The 17,706-nt window shown below is 34.2% G+C and overlaps 2 protein-coding genes across 3 annotated transcripts; one reads left to right on the top strand and one right to left on the bottom strand.

Moving 5' to 3' along the window:
* The first annotated feature begins 401 nt into the window (after positions 1–401).
* On the top strand, positions 402–5,196 carry LOC108218980 (dolichyl-diphosphooligosaccharide--protein glycosyltransferase subunit STT3B). The gene is made up of 6 exons (XM_017392186.2): positions 402–1,525; positions 2,096–2,632; positions 3,194–3,648; positions 4,073–4,195; positions 4,599–4,658; positions 4,785–5,196. The coding sequence occupies exons 1-6, from the start codon at positions 617–619 to the stop codon at positions 4,912–4,914; spliced, it is 2,214 nt and encodes a 737-aa protein (XP_017247675.1). The 5' UTR covers positions 402–616; the 3' UTR covers positions 4,915–5,196.
* A 3,616-nt stretch (positions 5,197–8,812) lies between these two features.
* Positions 8,813–15,021, bottom strand: LOC108219348 (E3 ubiquitin-protein ligase RING1). 2 transcript variants are annotated; one of them, XM_017392758.2, is made up of 2 exons: positions 13,910–15,021; positions 8,813–9,180 (listed from the first exon to the last, which is right to left on the bottom strand). In XM_017392758.2, the coding sequence occupies exon 1, from the start codon at positions 14,905–14,907 to the stop codon at positions 13,921–13,923; it is 987 nt and encodes a 328-aa protein (XP_017248247.1). In that variant the 5' UTR covers positions 14,908–15,021; the 3' UTR covers positions 8,813–9,180; positions 13,910–13,920. The 2 variants fall into 2 exon arrangements, with proteins under 2 accessions (XP_017248247.1, XP_017248246.1); XM_017392757.2 differs by lacking the exon at positions 8,813–9,180 and adding an exon at positions 11,399–11,685 and having other exon boundaries at positions 13,910–15,020.
* Between the last annotated feature and the right edge of the window lie 2,685 nt (positions 15,022–17,706).

Genomic DNA, 17,706 nt, shown 5'->3' with positions numbered 1-17,706 from the left:
ATTCCAACTATTTATTATACATATTTTCTTAACCAAAAATTACATTTGTATAAACATAATATTATGATATTACTATGTTAATATTTCTATCAATTATTTCGATCACTTACCAAAATATTAGATTTAATAATAGTAGGTTACGAATTTCTTGAACTTAACAAGAAGTGCCAGGTTTTTTACTTTCACGTTCTAATATTTTTTTAATTAGCTCCTTAAAATAGCTTTTTTCATTTATCTATGACACACTGATTAGATTAAATTTAAATTTATACATAATTCTTTTATAAATTTTCAAAAATTTCTAGATCCTAAATTTTGTAATTTAATCATTTAATTTCGATTTTCAATTTTTGCTAACATGCTTTCGAGTGGATAACAGATTCTAAGATATTCAGTTATTCACCCAAATTTATTCTGGAAATCCGTATGAGATCCAAAAACCCACACCTATACCCACACACAGTGAACACACACAAATATAGGTCTTCTCTGTCATTTCTTCCCCAAAACAAGAACCCAGATGAAAAACCCCAAAATCTAAACACACCCCACTTCATTATTCTCTCCAAGATCCAACCTTTCTTGATCTTTTTCAAATTTCATCAAAATTTTCACTATGGTGTCCAAATCAGACACCCCAAACGGTGTCGTAAAGCCAGATCTAACACCACCCACAACCATACTCTCATCAATTTTGTCACTCAAAACTCTCAAGCTCAAAACAAAGCAGAAAGAGCTGTTGATTCGGGTATCAATCCTCTGTCTTGTGTACATTTTAGCTTTTATTACAAGATTGTTCAGTGTGCTTCGTTACGAATCTATGATCCATGAATTTGATCCTTATTTTAATTATAGAACTACTCTTTATTTGACTGAGAAAGGGTTTTATGAGTTTTGGAATTGGTTTGATTCTGAGAGCTGGTACCCACTTGGTAGGATCATTGGTGGGACCCTCTACCCTGGCCTTATGGTTACCGCTGCTTTAATTTATTGGGGTTTGAGGTTCTTGAGTTTTGCTGTTCACATTCGTGAGGTTTGTGTGCTGACTGCCCCGTTTTTCGCCTCCAATACGACGTTGGTTGCTTACTTTTTTGGTAAGGAGTTGTGGGATTCTGGAGCTGGGTTGGTGGCTGCGGCCTTGATTGCAATTTGCCCGGGGTACATTTCGAGGTCTGTGGCAGGTTCTTATGATAATGAGGCTGTGGCTATATTTGCATTGTTGACTACATTCTTTTTGTTTGTTAAGGCTGTGAAATTGGGGTCACTTGCATGGGGTTTGGCTTCAGCGTTTGGGTATTTTTACATGGTTTCAGCTTGGGGTGGATATGTGTTTATTATTAATTTGATTCCGCTATATGTGTTGGTATTGTTGATTACTGGGAGATATTCGATGAGATTGTATGTTGCATATAATAGTATGTATATTTTGGGGATGCTGCTGGCAATGCAGATTCGGTTTGTCGGGTTTCAGCATGTGCAGTCAGGGGAACATATGGCTGCAATGGGGGTGTTTTTCTTGATGCAGGTATTGTCAGCTCTTTATTTAAGTATGTGATATATTTTTATTAATGACGGATTGACAGTACATGAAGCTGATCATTTTATGAATGTAGTTGTAGTATATTTACTAATTACATACTAATAGAACCTTTTGTAGACAATTATATTTTTTGGTTAAACATTCTCATATCTGTTCTATGAATTTTGTTTAGAGTATTAGATTTGTGTTATAAAATTATTGTTTAGAACAATATGCTTATGTAGCTTAGTTAAATTAGTTTTTGGCTTTATCAATTTTATTAGAAGGGTCTAAATGCATACATTCCATGATTGCATTTTTTTAGGAAAAAAGGAATGCTTCTGTTGTATAAATTTGTCAAATGAATTAAGTATACTTCTATATATTGGACTGTTCACCTCTAGGTCCTTTTTTACTGAAATCGCATGGGGTTATATGATAGATACCTCTTTTACATTTGGTACTAGATTGTTATCCATATTCTAGCCACTCGTGTTCTATATTTTTTGCACTTGTTTGAATTCTGGTGTATCACTATTTTTGGGTATATCCGACTAACTTATGATGTTAATCCAGGTCTTTTACTTCTTAGATTGGGTCAAGCATCAACTTAATGATACAAAGCTGTTTCAAGCCTTTTTGAGGATAACTGTAACATGCGCAGTGGGCGTAGGTGCTGTTGCTTTGGGAGTTGGCACTGCATCTGGGTACATCTCCCCTTGGACAGGTCGATTTTACTCCCTGCTGGATCCAACTTATGCTAAAGATCATATACCCATAATTGCCTCTGTATCTGAGCATCAACCAACGGCTTGGTCATCATTCATGTTTGATTATCATATCCTGCTTTTCCTTTTCCCGGCGGGGCTCTATTTCTGCTTCAAGCGGTTGTCAGATGCCACCATATTTATTGTGATGTATGGTCTTACAAGCATGTATTTTGCCGGAGTCATGGTTCGGTTGATTCTAGTTGCTACACCTGCAGTATGCCTTATTAGTGCTATTGCAGTCTCAGCCACAATTAAAAATTTAACTCAGCTGTTAAGGGCGAAGAACAAAGTTGCAGTCTCTGCTTCTGGTAAAAGTTCAAGTGGCACAAAGGGTTCTTCTAAGGTAGGGTTATTAGCCTATATATAAGGTCTTGCATTTGTTCATATATCTGATTTGCTTCGTGGTTATGCTGGCTTAACATGCATTACCACATGAGTGTGGTTATAATTGCTATTTCCAGTTAAAGGTAGCCAACTGTCTCTATAAAGAATAAAGATTGCAAAGTTATATGTTGTCTTCATGTTTTAGGGTCAGGTGAAGCATGATTGCAATTACATAGTAGGTAGCTTCCATACTTGTATGAATTATTATTTGACTGAATGGAAGAAATATGCAAACCACAGCCAAATTAGTGAAAACTACGTATGTAAGAAAACTGACTGAGCCTCTAACTTGACAAGAATAAAGTAATTCTTACATGTATAACCATTCAGCTCTCGCTCTTTTGAAACTTTCTAAATTTGCAGTTTAGTGTTAGTGATTGTTTAACTGATATAACTGGTTCACTATGTTGCAAATAATCTCTGTTTCTTACATCTGGTTTTTGGAACTATATAAGTAGATCTGCCATCTACCTGGTTCTTTGTGAGACGGGAATATTTATCTACATTATTGACTGAACAGGGTTTGGGCGATCAATCTCTTCCTTTCCAGAAGAATGGGTCTATAGCATTGCTTGTGGGTGTCTTTTACTTGCTTAGTAGATATGCTATACATTGTACTTGGGTCACATCAGAAGCATATTCATCTCCGTCCATTGTCTTGGCTGCAAGGGGTCACAATGGCCAAAGGGTCATTTTTGATGATTATCGTGAAGCGTACTTTTGGCTTAGGCAGAATACACCTCAGGATGCCAAGATTATGTCCTGGTGGGATTATGGATATCAAATCACTGCTATGGGAAACAGAACTGTGATTGTGGATAATAACACCTGGAACAATACCCACATAGCTACAGTTGGACGTGCAATGTCTTCGTATGAAGATGAAGCATATGAGATAATGAGATCGCTGGATGTTGATTATGTGTTGGTTGTTTTTGGAGGTGTTACTGGTTATTCCTCTGATGATATCAACAAGTTAGTAGTCCACACTGTTCTTTTTTCTTTTTAACTTTTTCTTTGTCTCAACACAATTTGCAAGGGATGAGGATGAAACTGAGTTCAATTGAAATCTGTACACCAAAAATACGTCCTTATTCCTTAACACTAGCTGTTCTCTGATCCTCCACACTGCTTATCTTTAAGATATCAAACACCTCATACACATAGTTCTCGTGTAGACTAAATTAATACAATAATATACATGTCCAATTGCTCTTAAAAGAAAATTTTATTTTGGCTTAAGTTGGGATCTTCGTAGTTGTGCAGGTGGATCTTGTTTGTATGCAGATTATTATCTTGTTTTCTTTTTTGTACTTCACCCTGCAAAAAATAATGTGACTCATCTATCTTGCTGATACATGTATTTTGACTGAACTCTAAAGTAATATTATTGTCCTAGATTTTTGTGGATGGTGAGAATTGGAGGTGGTGTCTTCCCTGTCATCAAGGAACCTGATTATCTTGTTAATGGAGAGTATCGAGTTGACAAAGGTGCAGCTCCAAAGATGCTGAATTGTCTCATGTAAGTCATCTAGAACGGCTCGGCTTATAATCTTTTCACTGTGTCAGTCTAATCAAGAAGTTATCTTATATCTTGGTGCCACCTTACAGGATTTTTTTTTGTTGTTACAATACATTCTTTATTCCTTTTTTTTCAACAATACATGTGCTCCCGCTCTAATAGCTCCTGTTTGTTATTTTGTTTTTTTCTGGTGCTTATAAATGCTCATGCATGCATTACCATCAATATGGTGGCATTGTTTACCCAAGGAAATATGTTTCTAGGATAAAATTTTAAATACCTGGGCAAAAAAAATTATCCTTTCGTTTTGTCTCTCAAAATATGCATCCCTTTGATATATTTCTGGTTTCTCGCATTCAATGATTTAAAAAGAATTCACTGTGCTGTCAAAAATGGTGATTAGGTACAAACTTTGCTACTATCGGTTTGGAGAGTTGACAACTGAATATGGCAAACCTACTGGGTAAGTTTTTGTATTCGACTCAGATTGATCAAGCATATATTCCAAACTCACCTTATTCTCTCTCTCTTGTTAATATTGGAAAATTTGTCCAGCTTTACAGAGTTGCTATGCTTTTTGTTTTTGCAGGTATGATAGAGCCAGAGGAGTTGAAATTGGAAATAAAGATATAAAACTTGAGCACTTAGAAGAGGCATTCACGACATCTAACTGGATAGTAAGAATTTACAAAGTTAAACCACCGAACAATAGGTGGTAATAAATAGCTTTTTCTCTGTATGTGCGGGATAGGAAAGGAACTTCAGGTATATTATGAGTATCTAGTATTTTAAGATAGGGAGAGAACTGCCTTTGCTAAGTTTCAATACGTAACATCCGTGGGGTCTCTTGATTTCTTCTTCCAGATTGATGATAGTGCCCCTTTGCTTTGTCATATTATGTTACTCGTTTTTCCCAGAATGTTACAGCAAAGTAGTTGCATTAGTTTCTTGCGTGTTCTTAACATTTTTAATTTACAATATTGAGAAGATTTCCGACTTCACATATGCTCTTTCAGTACTCATAGTTTAATAATTTTCCTTTGTTTTTCCAATCTTATTCCCCGGTGAGGCTCACACCATTGGGTGCCTCTATGAATGCCTTTTTTGTGCTAGAATATACAAAGTCATAATCGCTGACTCTTCTTAGGAATATGCTGTAATCCTTCCATTATTTTGCATGTTACCCAACACGTGGGACAAATATATCTGAGACCCAAAAGTTTCTCCTTGGACATGGTACACAGTTAATATATCCTCAACCCTGTGTGTAGACCTTTATTAAAGCAGTTTAGAACTTTTCAGCAATTAATTAATTAATTGGTATTCTTAGAACAGTGGGTGTGTTGTGAACAATGACTTGCTTGGATAATAGCAGTTCGCTTACAATAGCGGACTGATGGGGAATTTGTTGAATGATATTTTTAAACCTTAACAATAGTGGACCGGAACTCCAGAAGGTGTCTTTTACCTGATACTATTTAATTGTTTAATGTGAATGACAATATTAACCATCAGTGTTTAGCTGGGAGGGCCGTAAGTGAGACGAGCTGAGTTATGGTGAACGCTGCCACTGCTGAGTTATATAAGTTTTAAGTTCGAAACATGGGTTGGGTCTACAAAAGTTGATTTATTCAATTTGGGATTGATTTATTCAATTTGGGGGTCTCGATTTGAGTGCTCAAATGGCTTTTACTAGATGTTTTATTTGCTCAAATCGCTTTTACTAGATGTTGAAAAAAGTTCGAATGTAATAATTTCAAGTTGAATTTAAGGCAATTAAATATGTAATATATTAAAAAGTGTAAATATGTGAACATTAGATAAAAATTCAAATTTAACGCCCATGATATGGGTTTTCTAGTTTTGCTAGTCAGAAGATTTCAGTTCTCCCCGAATTTTATACCTCTATAGTGCAGTTCTGAGTTCTCTAATGATTGAGTTCTAAGTTACAGATATTGTTCGAGTGGAGAAGGAAAACAAATTCTATGGTACATAGTTTTCACAGAAGAACCAGATGGGTTGATATTGAATCATTCACGTGAATGTTTATTGACTATCATCAACAAGAATATAGGTTGATATGGAATTAAAAACAAGAATATAGGTTAATATGGAATTAAAAATAAGGATCCGCAAGCTTTGTGTTGCATTGGACTTTGGAGGCTTTATAGTAAACAATAAAGGCAAAGTCCAGTTAGGGCTGTAAAATGATCCGGTGATCCCGGGTACCCCTCTGCTCAAGTACCGGATCATATTATTTTTAGCTTGTCCAGATTTGGGTCCGGGATCGTTTTATTCGGATATAATCCGATCCTGGGTATTTGAGATTCGGATCTGAACCGGATATGATCCAGTATCGTATTTTCTATTTTTTAACCGGGTAGTTTATGATCCATCGAATATGAGCCGGATATGATCCACTAACACTAAATATCATTATTATTTCAATTGTTCAAATAATTATCATTTAGTCTAAGTAATAATATTATAAAGAATAATAATTTTAAATTAAAACTTATAGTTATATGTTGGTATATATCATTTATTAAATATATATGAAGATAATAAGCATGATCACATTAAATAAATCATATTTTATGAAGGTATAAACTTAAATAAGATATTAAAATTTTATAAAATGATGACTATTTACTTGCAAATATGATGGTGTTAAAATATAATATAATATAATATATATATATATATATATATATATATATATATATATATATATATATATATATATATATATATATGAGTTTGAATCGAATATGAACCGTGGATCATATTTGGTTATTCGGGTAGGATCATATTATGAAAAATTATATGAGACCGAATCTGAGCGGGTATAGGTGTGCTCGTATCCGGGATCATATATTATACGGGCTTAATTTTTCCGCCAGGTTTGGATCGTTTTCAAAACGGATATGAGACATGTATCATATTTTCGAGCCGGATATGAGCCGAGACACCGGATAGTCCGTATCAATTTACAGTCCTAAGTCCAGTGCATTTTTTCATGTCCAATCAAGGTGGATACAAGCTATGAGGCTCTGAGAAGGAGGCCTTTTTATTTCTCAATTCTCACAATGCAAATAATTCAATCAAGGAGTTGGTGCTGTTTATAGCAATTCCAGTGGCTCTCTGAGGCACGTGACGGTAGGGACGATTCCGTTCTTCTCAAGATTAGGAAATCAAATTTAAACATAACTACCACATCGCACAGAACGGGACACTCAAGCACACAAACAATAATTCAAATAAAAGTGAACGAAAAATTCAAATGAGTTTTTCGAGTCTTGTTCCACAAAACTCGATTTTATTGATGAAAAAACAAATAAAAGAGGATGTTTATTAATAAAAAATTAAAAACAAGAAAAACGATATTTTGTGGATGGAGAAGCGGTGGCTAGGCATCGAGATTAACATGAGAGAGAATTAAGATAGAAAAAAAGAGATAGAGATGGATAAGCAAGAGATGTGGATAAGGAGATGGAGATGATAAGAGCTGGAGGTAGATGGGACGAACTCTTGTTATCGTGTGAATACTTGATTTTGCAAATACAGCCCAACCCAGGAGGAATCGGGATCATGTTGGATATGACATAATTTATAGTTAAACCCAAATTTTTATCCATATTCAAACCACATGATTCTGAAAATGAATATTTAAATTCAATTTCACAGTTTTTTGGACATAGAAATAATCAAAATCCGAAATTTTTGGATCAAATCTTTGATATACTTGAAAATCAATATCTGGAACATGAAACGCGAAAATTAAAATATAATACACCAGTGGCAATATACAAATAATACCAAAAAAATAAGCGCTTGATTTATTCAATGATTATATTACATCAATTCACTCAAAACATATGAACTATCAATCTACAAAAAAACACAATTGGATAATTTTTAATAATCTATCAAATATATCTATAATTATTGAATTAAAGGGAATTTTTTTAAAAAATAACCAATTAAATGTGGACATGTTACACAAATTTCTAAATTATATATATATATATATATATATATATATATATATATATATATATATATATATATATATCAAGTATTTTTTTCAGATTTCATTTAGGTTTGAATTAGATTTCAGATCGGTAAACACTTACTCCGAATCTAAAAAATTTTGGATCTGAAAATCAAATCTAAATTCAAAAAATGAGGTTAGATATCCAAATTTACGGGTTTCATATCAAATATTCGTCGGATCACATCATTTTAGCTAGCAAATAAGTCTAACGTTCCACAACTCAAAACAGAATACGAAGATTTTAGGATCTCCAGTTGTAATCATTTTAGCTAGCAAATAAGTCTAGCCTTCCGCAACCCAAAACAAAATTTTAGGGTCTCTAGTTCCACATTTCAGCCTCAGGCCTTCAATTGTTGACTAAATTTACAAGCTCCTTTATCAATGTTTAAATTCGGCATCATGCAGCTCTATATTGATGAAATATAACATGCATTTGTCGCCAACTACATTATTGTCTTGCATATAGATAACATGTTGCCAACCTTTTAGCATTCGATCATGTATGATGTAACGGTAAAGATACATAAAATTTAGCCTCAACCCCTTGAAAAGACAAGACATTGGATGATGGGCATATGCCCTCTACATAATTTCTTTTTATAATAGCTCGTCACTAAATCACAAATCCAAATGGACCAACACTATTTGAAACATGATTAGCTGTGAAACTATCATATAAAATCCAAAGTTTACGGTATAATGAACTAATTCACAAATGTGGTGCCAATTCTGTGCCTCAAGTGCAAAACTCCACCACCAAAAAGTAGGAAAAAAAAACTTTCAGGTGCCAAATGACTTCAACGATTACAAACAAATAACAGCCAGAAAGTAGAATTGTTTGGTGCATGTATGACTAGTCTTCATGTATTCAAAAGAACTTTGTATGTTCAATCCGATACATACCCTTGGACCATTCAGTTTAGCTTCCCTGCCAAATAAGATAACAAACAATCACTTAACAAAGATAACAAAAATTTATTCTAGAACATAGAATCATAGTAAAGTTTAAGACAGATTTGTTTCTTCTGGTAAATAAAAGGGGAACCCGAAACAAATTTTAAAAAAAAAAAGTATATATCGAATGTGTTTAGCCAGATAGACGATGAGGCAAATCCAATAACTTGAATGCAAACACAGTCTAACACGACCATGATATTGGTTTTTTAGTTTTCATAGTCAGAAAATTTCAGTTCTCCCCGAATTTTATACCTATATAGTGCAGTTCTGAGTTCTCTAAAAATTGAGTTCTAAGTTAGAGATATTGTTCGAGTAGAGAAGAAAAACAAATTCTATAGTACATAGTTTTCACAGAAGAAGCAGATGGGTTGATATTGAATTATTCACGTGAATGTCTATTGACTATCATCAACAAGAATATAGGTTGATATGGAATTAAAAATAAGGATCCGCAAGCTTTGTGTTGCATTGGACTTTGGAGGCTTCATAGTAAACAATGAAGGCAAAGTCCAGTGCATTTTTTCTGGTCCAATCAAGGTGGATACAAGCTGTGAGGCTCTGAGAAGGAGGCCTTTTTATTTTTCAATTCTCACAATGCAAATAGTCCAATCAAGGAGTTAGTGCTGTTTATAGCAATTCCAGTGGCTCTATGAGGCACGTGACGGTAGGGACGATTCCGTTCTTCTCAAGATTAGGAAATCAAATTTAAACATAACTACCACATCGCACAGAACGGGACACTCAAGCACACAAACAATAATTCAAATAAAAGGGAACGAAAAATTCAAATGAGTTTTTCGAGTCTTGTTCCACAAAACTCGATTTTATTGATGAAAAAACAAATAAAAGAGGATGTTTATTAATAGAAAATTAAAAACAAGAAAAACGATATTTTGTGGATGGAAAAGCGGTGACTAGACATTGAGATTAACATGAGAGAGAATTAAGATGGAAAAAAGGAGATAAAGATGGAGAAGCAAGAGATGTGGATAAGGAGATGGAGATGATAAGAGCCGGAGGTAGATGAGACGAACTCTTGTTATCGTGTGAATATTTGATTTTGCAAATACAGCCCAACCCAAGAGGAATCGGAATCAGGTTGGATATGACATAATTTATATTTAAACCCAAATTTTTATCCATATTCAAACCACATATGATTCTGAAAATGAATATTTAAATTCAATTTCACAGTTTTTTGGATTGGACCTAGAAATAATCAAAATCCAAAATTTTTGGATCAAATCTTTAATATACCTGAAAATCAATATCTGGAACATGAAACACGAAAATTAAAATATAATACACCAGTGGCAATATACAAATAATACCAAAAAAAATAAGCGCATGATTTATTCAATGATTATATTACATCATTTCACTCAAAACATATGAACTAACAATCTACAAAAAAAACACAATTGGATAAATTTTAATAATCTATCAAATATATCTATAATTATTGAATTAAAGGGAATTTTTTTTAAAAATAACCCATTAAATGTGGACATGTTACACAAATTTCTCAATAGTGTGTGTATATATATATATATTTCAAGTATTTTTTTTCAGATTTCATTTAGGTTTGAATTGGATTTCAGATCGGTAAACACTTATTCCGAATCTAAAAATGTTTAGATCTGAAAATTAAATCTAAATTCAAAAATGAGGTTAGATATCCAAATTTAGAGGTTTCATATCAAATATTCATCAGATCAAATCATTTTAGCTAGCAAATAAGTGTAACCTTTTAGGATCTCCACTTGTGATCATTTTAGCTAGCAAATAAGTCTAGCCTTCCACAATCCAAAACAGAATTTTAAGGTCTCTAGTTCCACATTTCGGCCTCAAGCCTTCAATTGCTGACTAAATATACAAACTCCTTTATCAATGTTTAGATTCAACATCATGCAGCTCTATATAGATGCAATATAACATGCATCTGTCGCCAACTACATTATTGTCTTGCATATAGATAACCTGTTCCCAACTTTTTAGCATTCTGATCATGCATAATGTAACGGTAAAGATACATAAAACTTAGTCTGAACCCCTTGAAACGGTAAAGATACATAAAACTTAGCCTGAACCCCTTGGACAAGACACTGGATGATGGGCATATGCCCTCTACATAATTTCTTTTTATAATAGCTCATCACTAAATCACAAATCCAAATGGACCAACACTATTTGAAAAACATGATTAGCTGTGAAACTATCATATAGATTCCAAGGTTTACGGTATAATGAACTAATTCACAAATGTGGTGCCAATTCTGTGCCTCAAGTGCAAAACTCCACCACCAAAAAGAAGGAAAAAAAAAACTTTCAGGTGCCAAATGACTTCAACGATTACAAACAAATAACAGCCAGAAAGTAAAATTGTTTGGTGCATGTATAACTAGTCTTCATGTATTCAAAAGAACTTTGTATGTTCAATCCGGTACATACCCCTGGACCATTCAATTTAGCTTCCCTGTCAAAGAAGACAACAAACAATCACTTAACAAAGATAACAAAAATATATTCTAGAACACAGAATCATAGTAAAATTTAAGACAGATTTGTTTCTTCTGGTAAATAGAAGAGGAACCCGAAACAAATTAAAAAAAAAAGTATATATCGAATGTGTTTAGCCAGATAGACGATGAGGCAAATCAGATAAATTGAATGTAAACACAGTCTAACACAACCAACGTAGCCAGATGAACCCAAAACCCAACCCAGTCCGTGCCACATAGATGGAGTAAAATACCACTATCAGGACCTTGGAGGTCAACTATGTGGAAGACAGGAACAACAGATGAACCCCCAAAACCCAACCCGTGCCACATTGATGAAGTAAAATATCACTATCAGGATCTTGGAGGTCAACTATGTGGAAGACAGGAACAACAGATTCTCAGCTTTTAGTTAACAATGATAAACAACATTAATTCAGTATTTCACCAAAAAAAAGTCAGCAATATATTTAAAAATATATAGAAAAATCATATTTGTTTACATATAAATTAGCTTGGCATATTAAGTTAGCAGCCAACTCTATATTGCAGGTGGTCGTCATTTTATTTACACAAATGAAATATTATTATTTTGTAAAATTACAAGTGATTTAGAGGTTTTCCATTCAAGCTACTTACAAGTATGTTATATGATAAATTAAATAACATCAACTAACATATATCCAGTCGTAACAATATTACATATGTTACTAAGTAACAACCAGAAGACAAGGCCATAAATCATAATATTCGTTATCCAAAAAAATAATAACAAAGAGAAAAGGGAGATCACAGACGACGAAGAGAGGCAGACTGCCCTAGAAAGTTAATGCATATGCGAATTCCCATACAGCTTCTAAGAACTAAAGATAGGAATAAAATCTACACACAAATCTAAATATGAAATAAAAATTTTCAACGGGAACTAATAATGCAAGCAGGTACATGAAATTATGCTACAGCTAAGGAAAATGGTATGTATGACGACAAAATCAATCTAACAATGAAGTGCAATCAATACACTACAGCTTTAAACATATAGACATCACCTAAACTTAGATGGTAGCTCACTTATTTACAACTAAGATTGCGGCAATAATGTATCACTGATCCTTAGAGAAGGAGACACAGTCCACTAAATCCCTCCTTAACTTCTACTAATGTACAAATACTAGGTCATATTATCCATTATGTAAAGCAGATTGGACCTACCAACATGAGATCTTAGTCTGTCGAAGGCTACAACATATTTATGCAATGTTAAAAAACGAAAATTACTTTCCAGATATTGCACTCAGAAACTGATATATGATACTACAAGGAAATAAGGAATATGATCAGGGGTTATGCTTAATAAGTTAATACAGAACTCCAGCATGCAAATTTGAGGTAATCAAACCACCATAGGACCAGCACAAAATTCTAGGAGCATGCCTCTATACACCATCAAACACACGCAATAGCAAGGGAGAATATGAAGTGAAAATACTGGTAACACTATTCAATGGTTCTTTGTTATAAACATTACTATACTGCAGATTACTATGGTAGCTGGCGAAACACATTAAGGGAAGATATCATTTAGCATAAAAAAGATCAAGGTGGAATTCATGATTAATGAACAAAACACATGACAAAATATGTGGTATGGAATAATTGTTAGACTCCGTTAGTCACATGCTCTCCATATTGGAATATCCTGATGTGAGTTCCTAGCTTGAGATAAGAGGTCAAAATATTACTGCCAAAAAATAAGAGCATTTAAAAACTGTTTACTCTCTTCTCATTAAAATCTTTCTATAATTTTTGTGTGTGTTCTGCAGCATATAGACTGAGATCTGCATAGAGGTACAAGCGATGACCACAATAGAGGTACAAGTGATGACAACAATACAAACACATCTCATCCATCAACCAAGTAGAACAACAAAGTATGATCATATTATCCGATAGACCAACGTAAGCAACATTGTTTATCATTCTCAAATACTTATAGCCAGTCATATGTCAGTCAATCATATCGAATCAAAATGTAGCACAGTCTTGACCTCAGTATATCTAACATTATCATCACAGTCTTGCTAGAACAATATATACTTCTTCCTCCAATGTTATTAAAATGAATGTTCAAAAGATATATTTCCGTGTACTATTTTCCACAAAAGTGTAAATAAATTTAAGTGCAGTAAATAAATTTACCGATTCGATATCTAGTCGAGATCTTCTTCCCTAGCTTGACCACCAGAGTTAGATCCACCAGCATTGTCACTTGCATCTCTGCTATTACTCCCTTCCCCCGATGTCATAACCTGCCATGGCAACTGGATCCTAAACCTCCTCTCCATAGTCCTCGGTGTCTCTGCACTCTCCTGCACTCTCCCAGCTCCACTCCCATCCCTGGCCCTATTCTCATATTCAGGATCATCGGTAGGCAACTCAAACCTACACACCGGACACGAATTATGCATCTCCAACCACGGCATAATACAGTCACTATGATAGATATGCTTACATGGCATCTGCCTCGCCTCCTCATCTAAACCGAAACTCTCTTTACAAACCGCGCACTCAGAAAAATCACACCCCAGCATCTCCTGACTAATTTTGACAACAGGAAGCGCCTCCACGGCCGACTTAGCAGCAGGAGGCGTTCCGTATCGATTCGGATCATTCTCAGCTAACTGCTGAATCAGTTGCTCAAGTCCAGGCCCGATAAAATAGTCACCGAGATTCGCTCCACTCAAATTGCCACTCGTATTGTTCCCATCCACAACAAACTGAATATTCGCACCACTAGCCCGAAGAGTATTGAGATAATTCTGCAGAAACGCAAACGGATTGAACTCGTCCGCCGATTGAAACCGATCGGCTCCGCCGGAAAACATACTACTCAGTTCCGCCGGATCGTCGCCGCCGAGATTGGTCGAGAACATGAACGGCGACCCGCCGGTGAACGACGGGAACGGCGCGATATTGTCGGAGGAGAAGGAGAAGAACGGGCTAGGGTTGGGGTTGGGATTAGGATCGGAATTAGGGTTAGGGTTTTCGATTTCTTCGAGAAAGCCACCGTTACAATTGGGGCAAGTCAGTTCAGAAGAAGCCGAGGGAGATGATATAGCGACGGTGCGGTTACATTGGTAGCAGAAGTATTGCTGTGATGAGTTTGTGCCGCCGGTGGAAGATCGGCCGGAAAACATTTTTTTATTTTTTTCTAGAGAGAGGGGGTTGTTTGTGTGTGTTGAATTGTATTTAGAGAGAGAAAGAAAACGAGTTGTACATGTGTGTGTGTCTGTGTAGATAGAGGGGATGTGACTAGTGAGTGAATTTGTACACGTATAATTGTGTGCTCAGATACTTCTACTACAACTGTTTCTGGGGAATGGAGTAATGTGTGACATGGCAGTGGAGATAATATTTTTAATGCTGTATTTAATCTATGTGCCGTAAATTTTAGTGGATATCAATATGCATAGATTATGGATATTATTGTTTATAATCTTATAAAATATAGTAGTTGTAATTATTATTAGAGCAATTTCAAGAATGTTCTAGTTTAAACCCCAAATATAATATAAAATATTATATCCTAGTAATTTAGGACATACTTTACTAATTTGAACTCCAACAATGTGCCTTATTCTCATACTATGTTTAATATTTTATTATTAAAGACTCTCTTTCATCATTAAAGCATAATATAAAATTAGAGAGAGAAAGAGAGTGTTGATGAGAATTTATAATAAAATATAGAATAGGGCAAGGTGAGATGTGCCCCAATTGGGGAGGTTGTCCTAGCGATATAAGGCATCACTAAAACATTGTTGGATGAAGTTTTTTCATCAATTGCCCTAAATTATAACTTAGGACATGATATAGGGTATCTCTTGGACTTGCTCTTAGAGCATCTCCAGCAGTGTCTTAGTGTCTTCCTTATAAATATTATAAAATATTGAATCCTAATGATTTAGGACATGATTTTGTATTTCAACTCCAACAATGATCCTTATAATTCATTCCTTATTATTATTATAATAATAAATTTGGAAAGAGATTGATAAAAGATGGAAGGAAGAAAGAGAAAATAAGTTACAATAAGAAAGAGAAATGATTTTTATATTAAAGAAATCAAATAAGGCATGGCTAGTGGTGCCTTATTAATAAGGCATGGAAGGAGGATCCTAGTGATTTAAAGCACCTCTAAGACACTGCTGGAGCACTAATTTATGTCATATTCTTTATAATTGGACTTAGGACATGAAATAGGGAAGCTGCTGGAGTTGCTCTTAGATCTTCATTTCACCGTATTCATTTAATATTGTTACAAGAATTTATTTTATATCCTTAAAGTTTGAAAAAAAAATCCTATTCTTATTATTTTAAAAAATAAATTGTTGTATTTGGTTATATTTCAAAATCAAATTAAATACATAAATGAGCACTATAAAAAAATAAGAATGAAATAGAGTATTTAAAAAAAAGAAAAAGAAATAGAGTGGGTGAGCATATGAGTTTATACAGAAACAAAGAAGCAGATAAAAGAGTGCATGACAAAAACGATTAATATAATGGAATTTAAAACTAGTCAAAAAACGTCTAATATAGTGGAATGGAGGGAGTATGATCAAGATGTCACATTTCGACCTTTACTGATAATAACGGGAGAATTTTACAGCACTCTATTTGAAGTATCACCAATATAATCTCACTGCTTTATGAGTTTGCCGGTCTCTCTCCTCTTTTATCTTAATCCTGATAGTAATTCAAATATATTAAATTTTTAAATAAAAAATAATAATATAAAATACGTTTTTAAAATCTATATACCATAAAAATCTCACAGAGCACTGTGACACTAATTTTTCTTATACATTTACTTGTACATATAATAAAAACACTATTCGAATTTTATAACACATTCCGTTATTATTGAACTCGTCCTGGCTACAAAATAAACAAAACACAGTTATATAATTGGGGAAAGGTAAAGACGTCGAGAATTAGAAACAAGCTTGAATCACTTAAAATCAAAAGATGGGGTCTCGAGCCGGCGCTAACATGTTACTCTCAAGAGCAAATCGAATCAAAACAAAGCTCCAGTCAGCTCTTGAAGCTACAATTCTAGAGGTTGAAGACGTTTCTTACCAGCACGCAGGCCACGCCGGCGTTAAAGACAACCCCAACAATGAAACCCACTTCAATTTGAAGATTGTTTCCGGTAAATTTGATGGTCAGACACTGGTGAAACGACACCGTATGGTGTATGAATTGTTGGCTGATGAACTTGAGTCTGGATTGCACGCTGTCTCTATTCAGGCCAAGACTCCTAAAGAAATTGGAGGGTCTGGTTGAGTTCTTGTTATGTTTACTGTTTTACCCTTTTGGCGATGATCTTAAAATAATGTGTTCGAAAAATTAAATATGATTTTATTCTATGCCAGTCTTATGATATCTAATGAGTTTTATATGTTTTTATAACTAACAGTGGTTTTGTTTATGAAGTTGATTCTTGTTGCTCATTTGTTAATGGTGTTTGCATTAGTTATTAGAAATGGTTTGATATAAGTGCATGATCTTTTTGTTAGTTATGCAGTTTTTTCGGCTTCGATTGATATACAACTGATGCCATTTTTGTTTACGGGTCATGAGTCACTACCCTAGGACCTGACTTGATTGTCAAAACCAGTACAGAGGCAAAACCCAAAATGACTTGTGAAGCATGATTTGGAATTTCCCTTTTATGAAATATATATCTGTTTAAGCTTATATATTCATTTTATTGAATTATAGTAAAGTTCAGAACAAAATATGTATGCCAATTTAGCGGGACAAAAAAATGTGTATATTAACATGCCTTGAGACCCGATATAGGGTAGATGATCTGTTTCTAATTGTCACAAATCTTAAACTTGATTTGTGGTTATTTGTCTATATAGCTATGCCTTTTTTGAGTAATTGCGGAAGAATGATGGTCTTGGTCTGTAATCTGGATTTTCTAG

The sequence above is a fragment of the Daucus carota genome, chromosome 4 (assembly GCF_001625215.2).
Source record: "Daucus carota subsp. sativus chromosome 4, DH1 v3.0, whole genome shotgun sequence".
Classification (NCBI taxonomy): Eukaryota; Viridiplantae; Streptophyta; class Magnoliopsida; order Apiales; family Apiaceae; genus Daucus; species Daucus carota.
The sequence above is the reverse complement of the archived record's forward strand: the minus strand, read 5'-3'. Positions and strand labels throughout refer to the sequence as shown.

Excerpts from the sequence above, each read along its gene's own strand:
- LOC108218980 (XM_017392186.2), top strand. The coding sequence starts at position 617 with ATGGTGTCCAAATCAGACACCCCAAACGGTGTCGTAAAGCCAGATCTA. Across the intron at positions 2,633-3,193 it reads GCACAAAGGGTTCTTCTAAG|GGTTTGGGCGATCAATCTCT; the intron begins GTAGGGTTATTA and ends TTGACTGAACAG. Across the intron at positions 4,196-4,598 it reads AAGATGCTGAATTGTCTCAT|GTACAAACTTTGCTACTATC; the intron begins GTAAGTCATCTA and ends AATGGTGATTAG.
- LOC108219348 (XM_017392758.2), bottom strand. The coding sequence starts at position 14,907 with ATGTTTTCCGGCCGATCTTCCACCGGCGGCACAAACTCATCACAGCAA.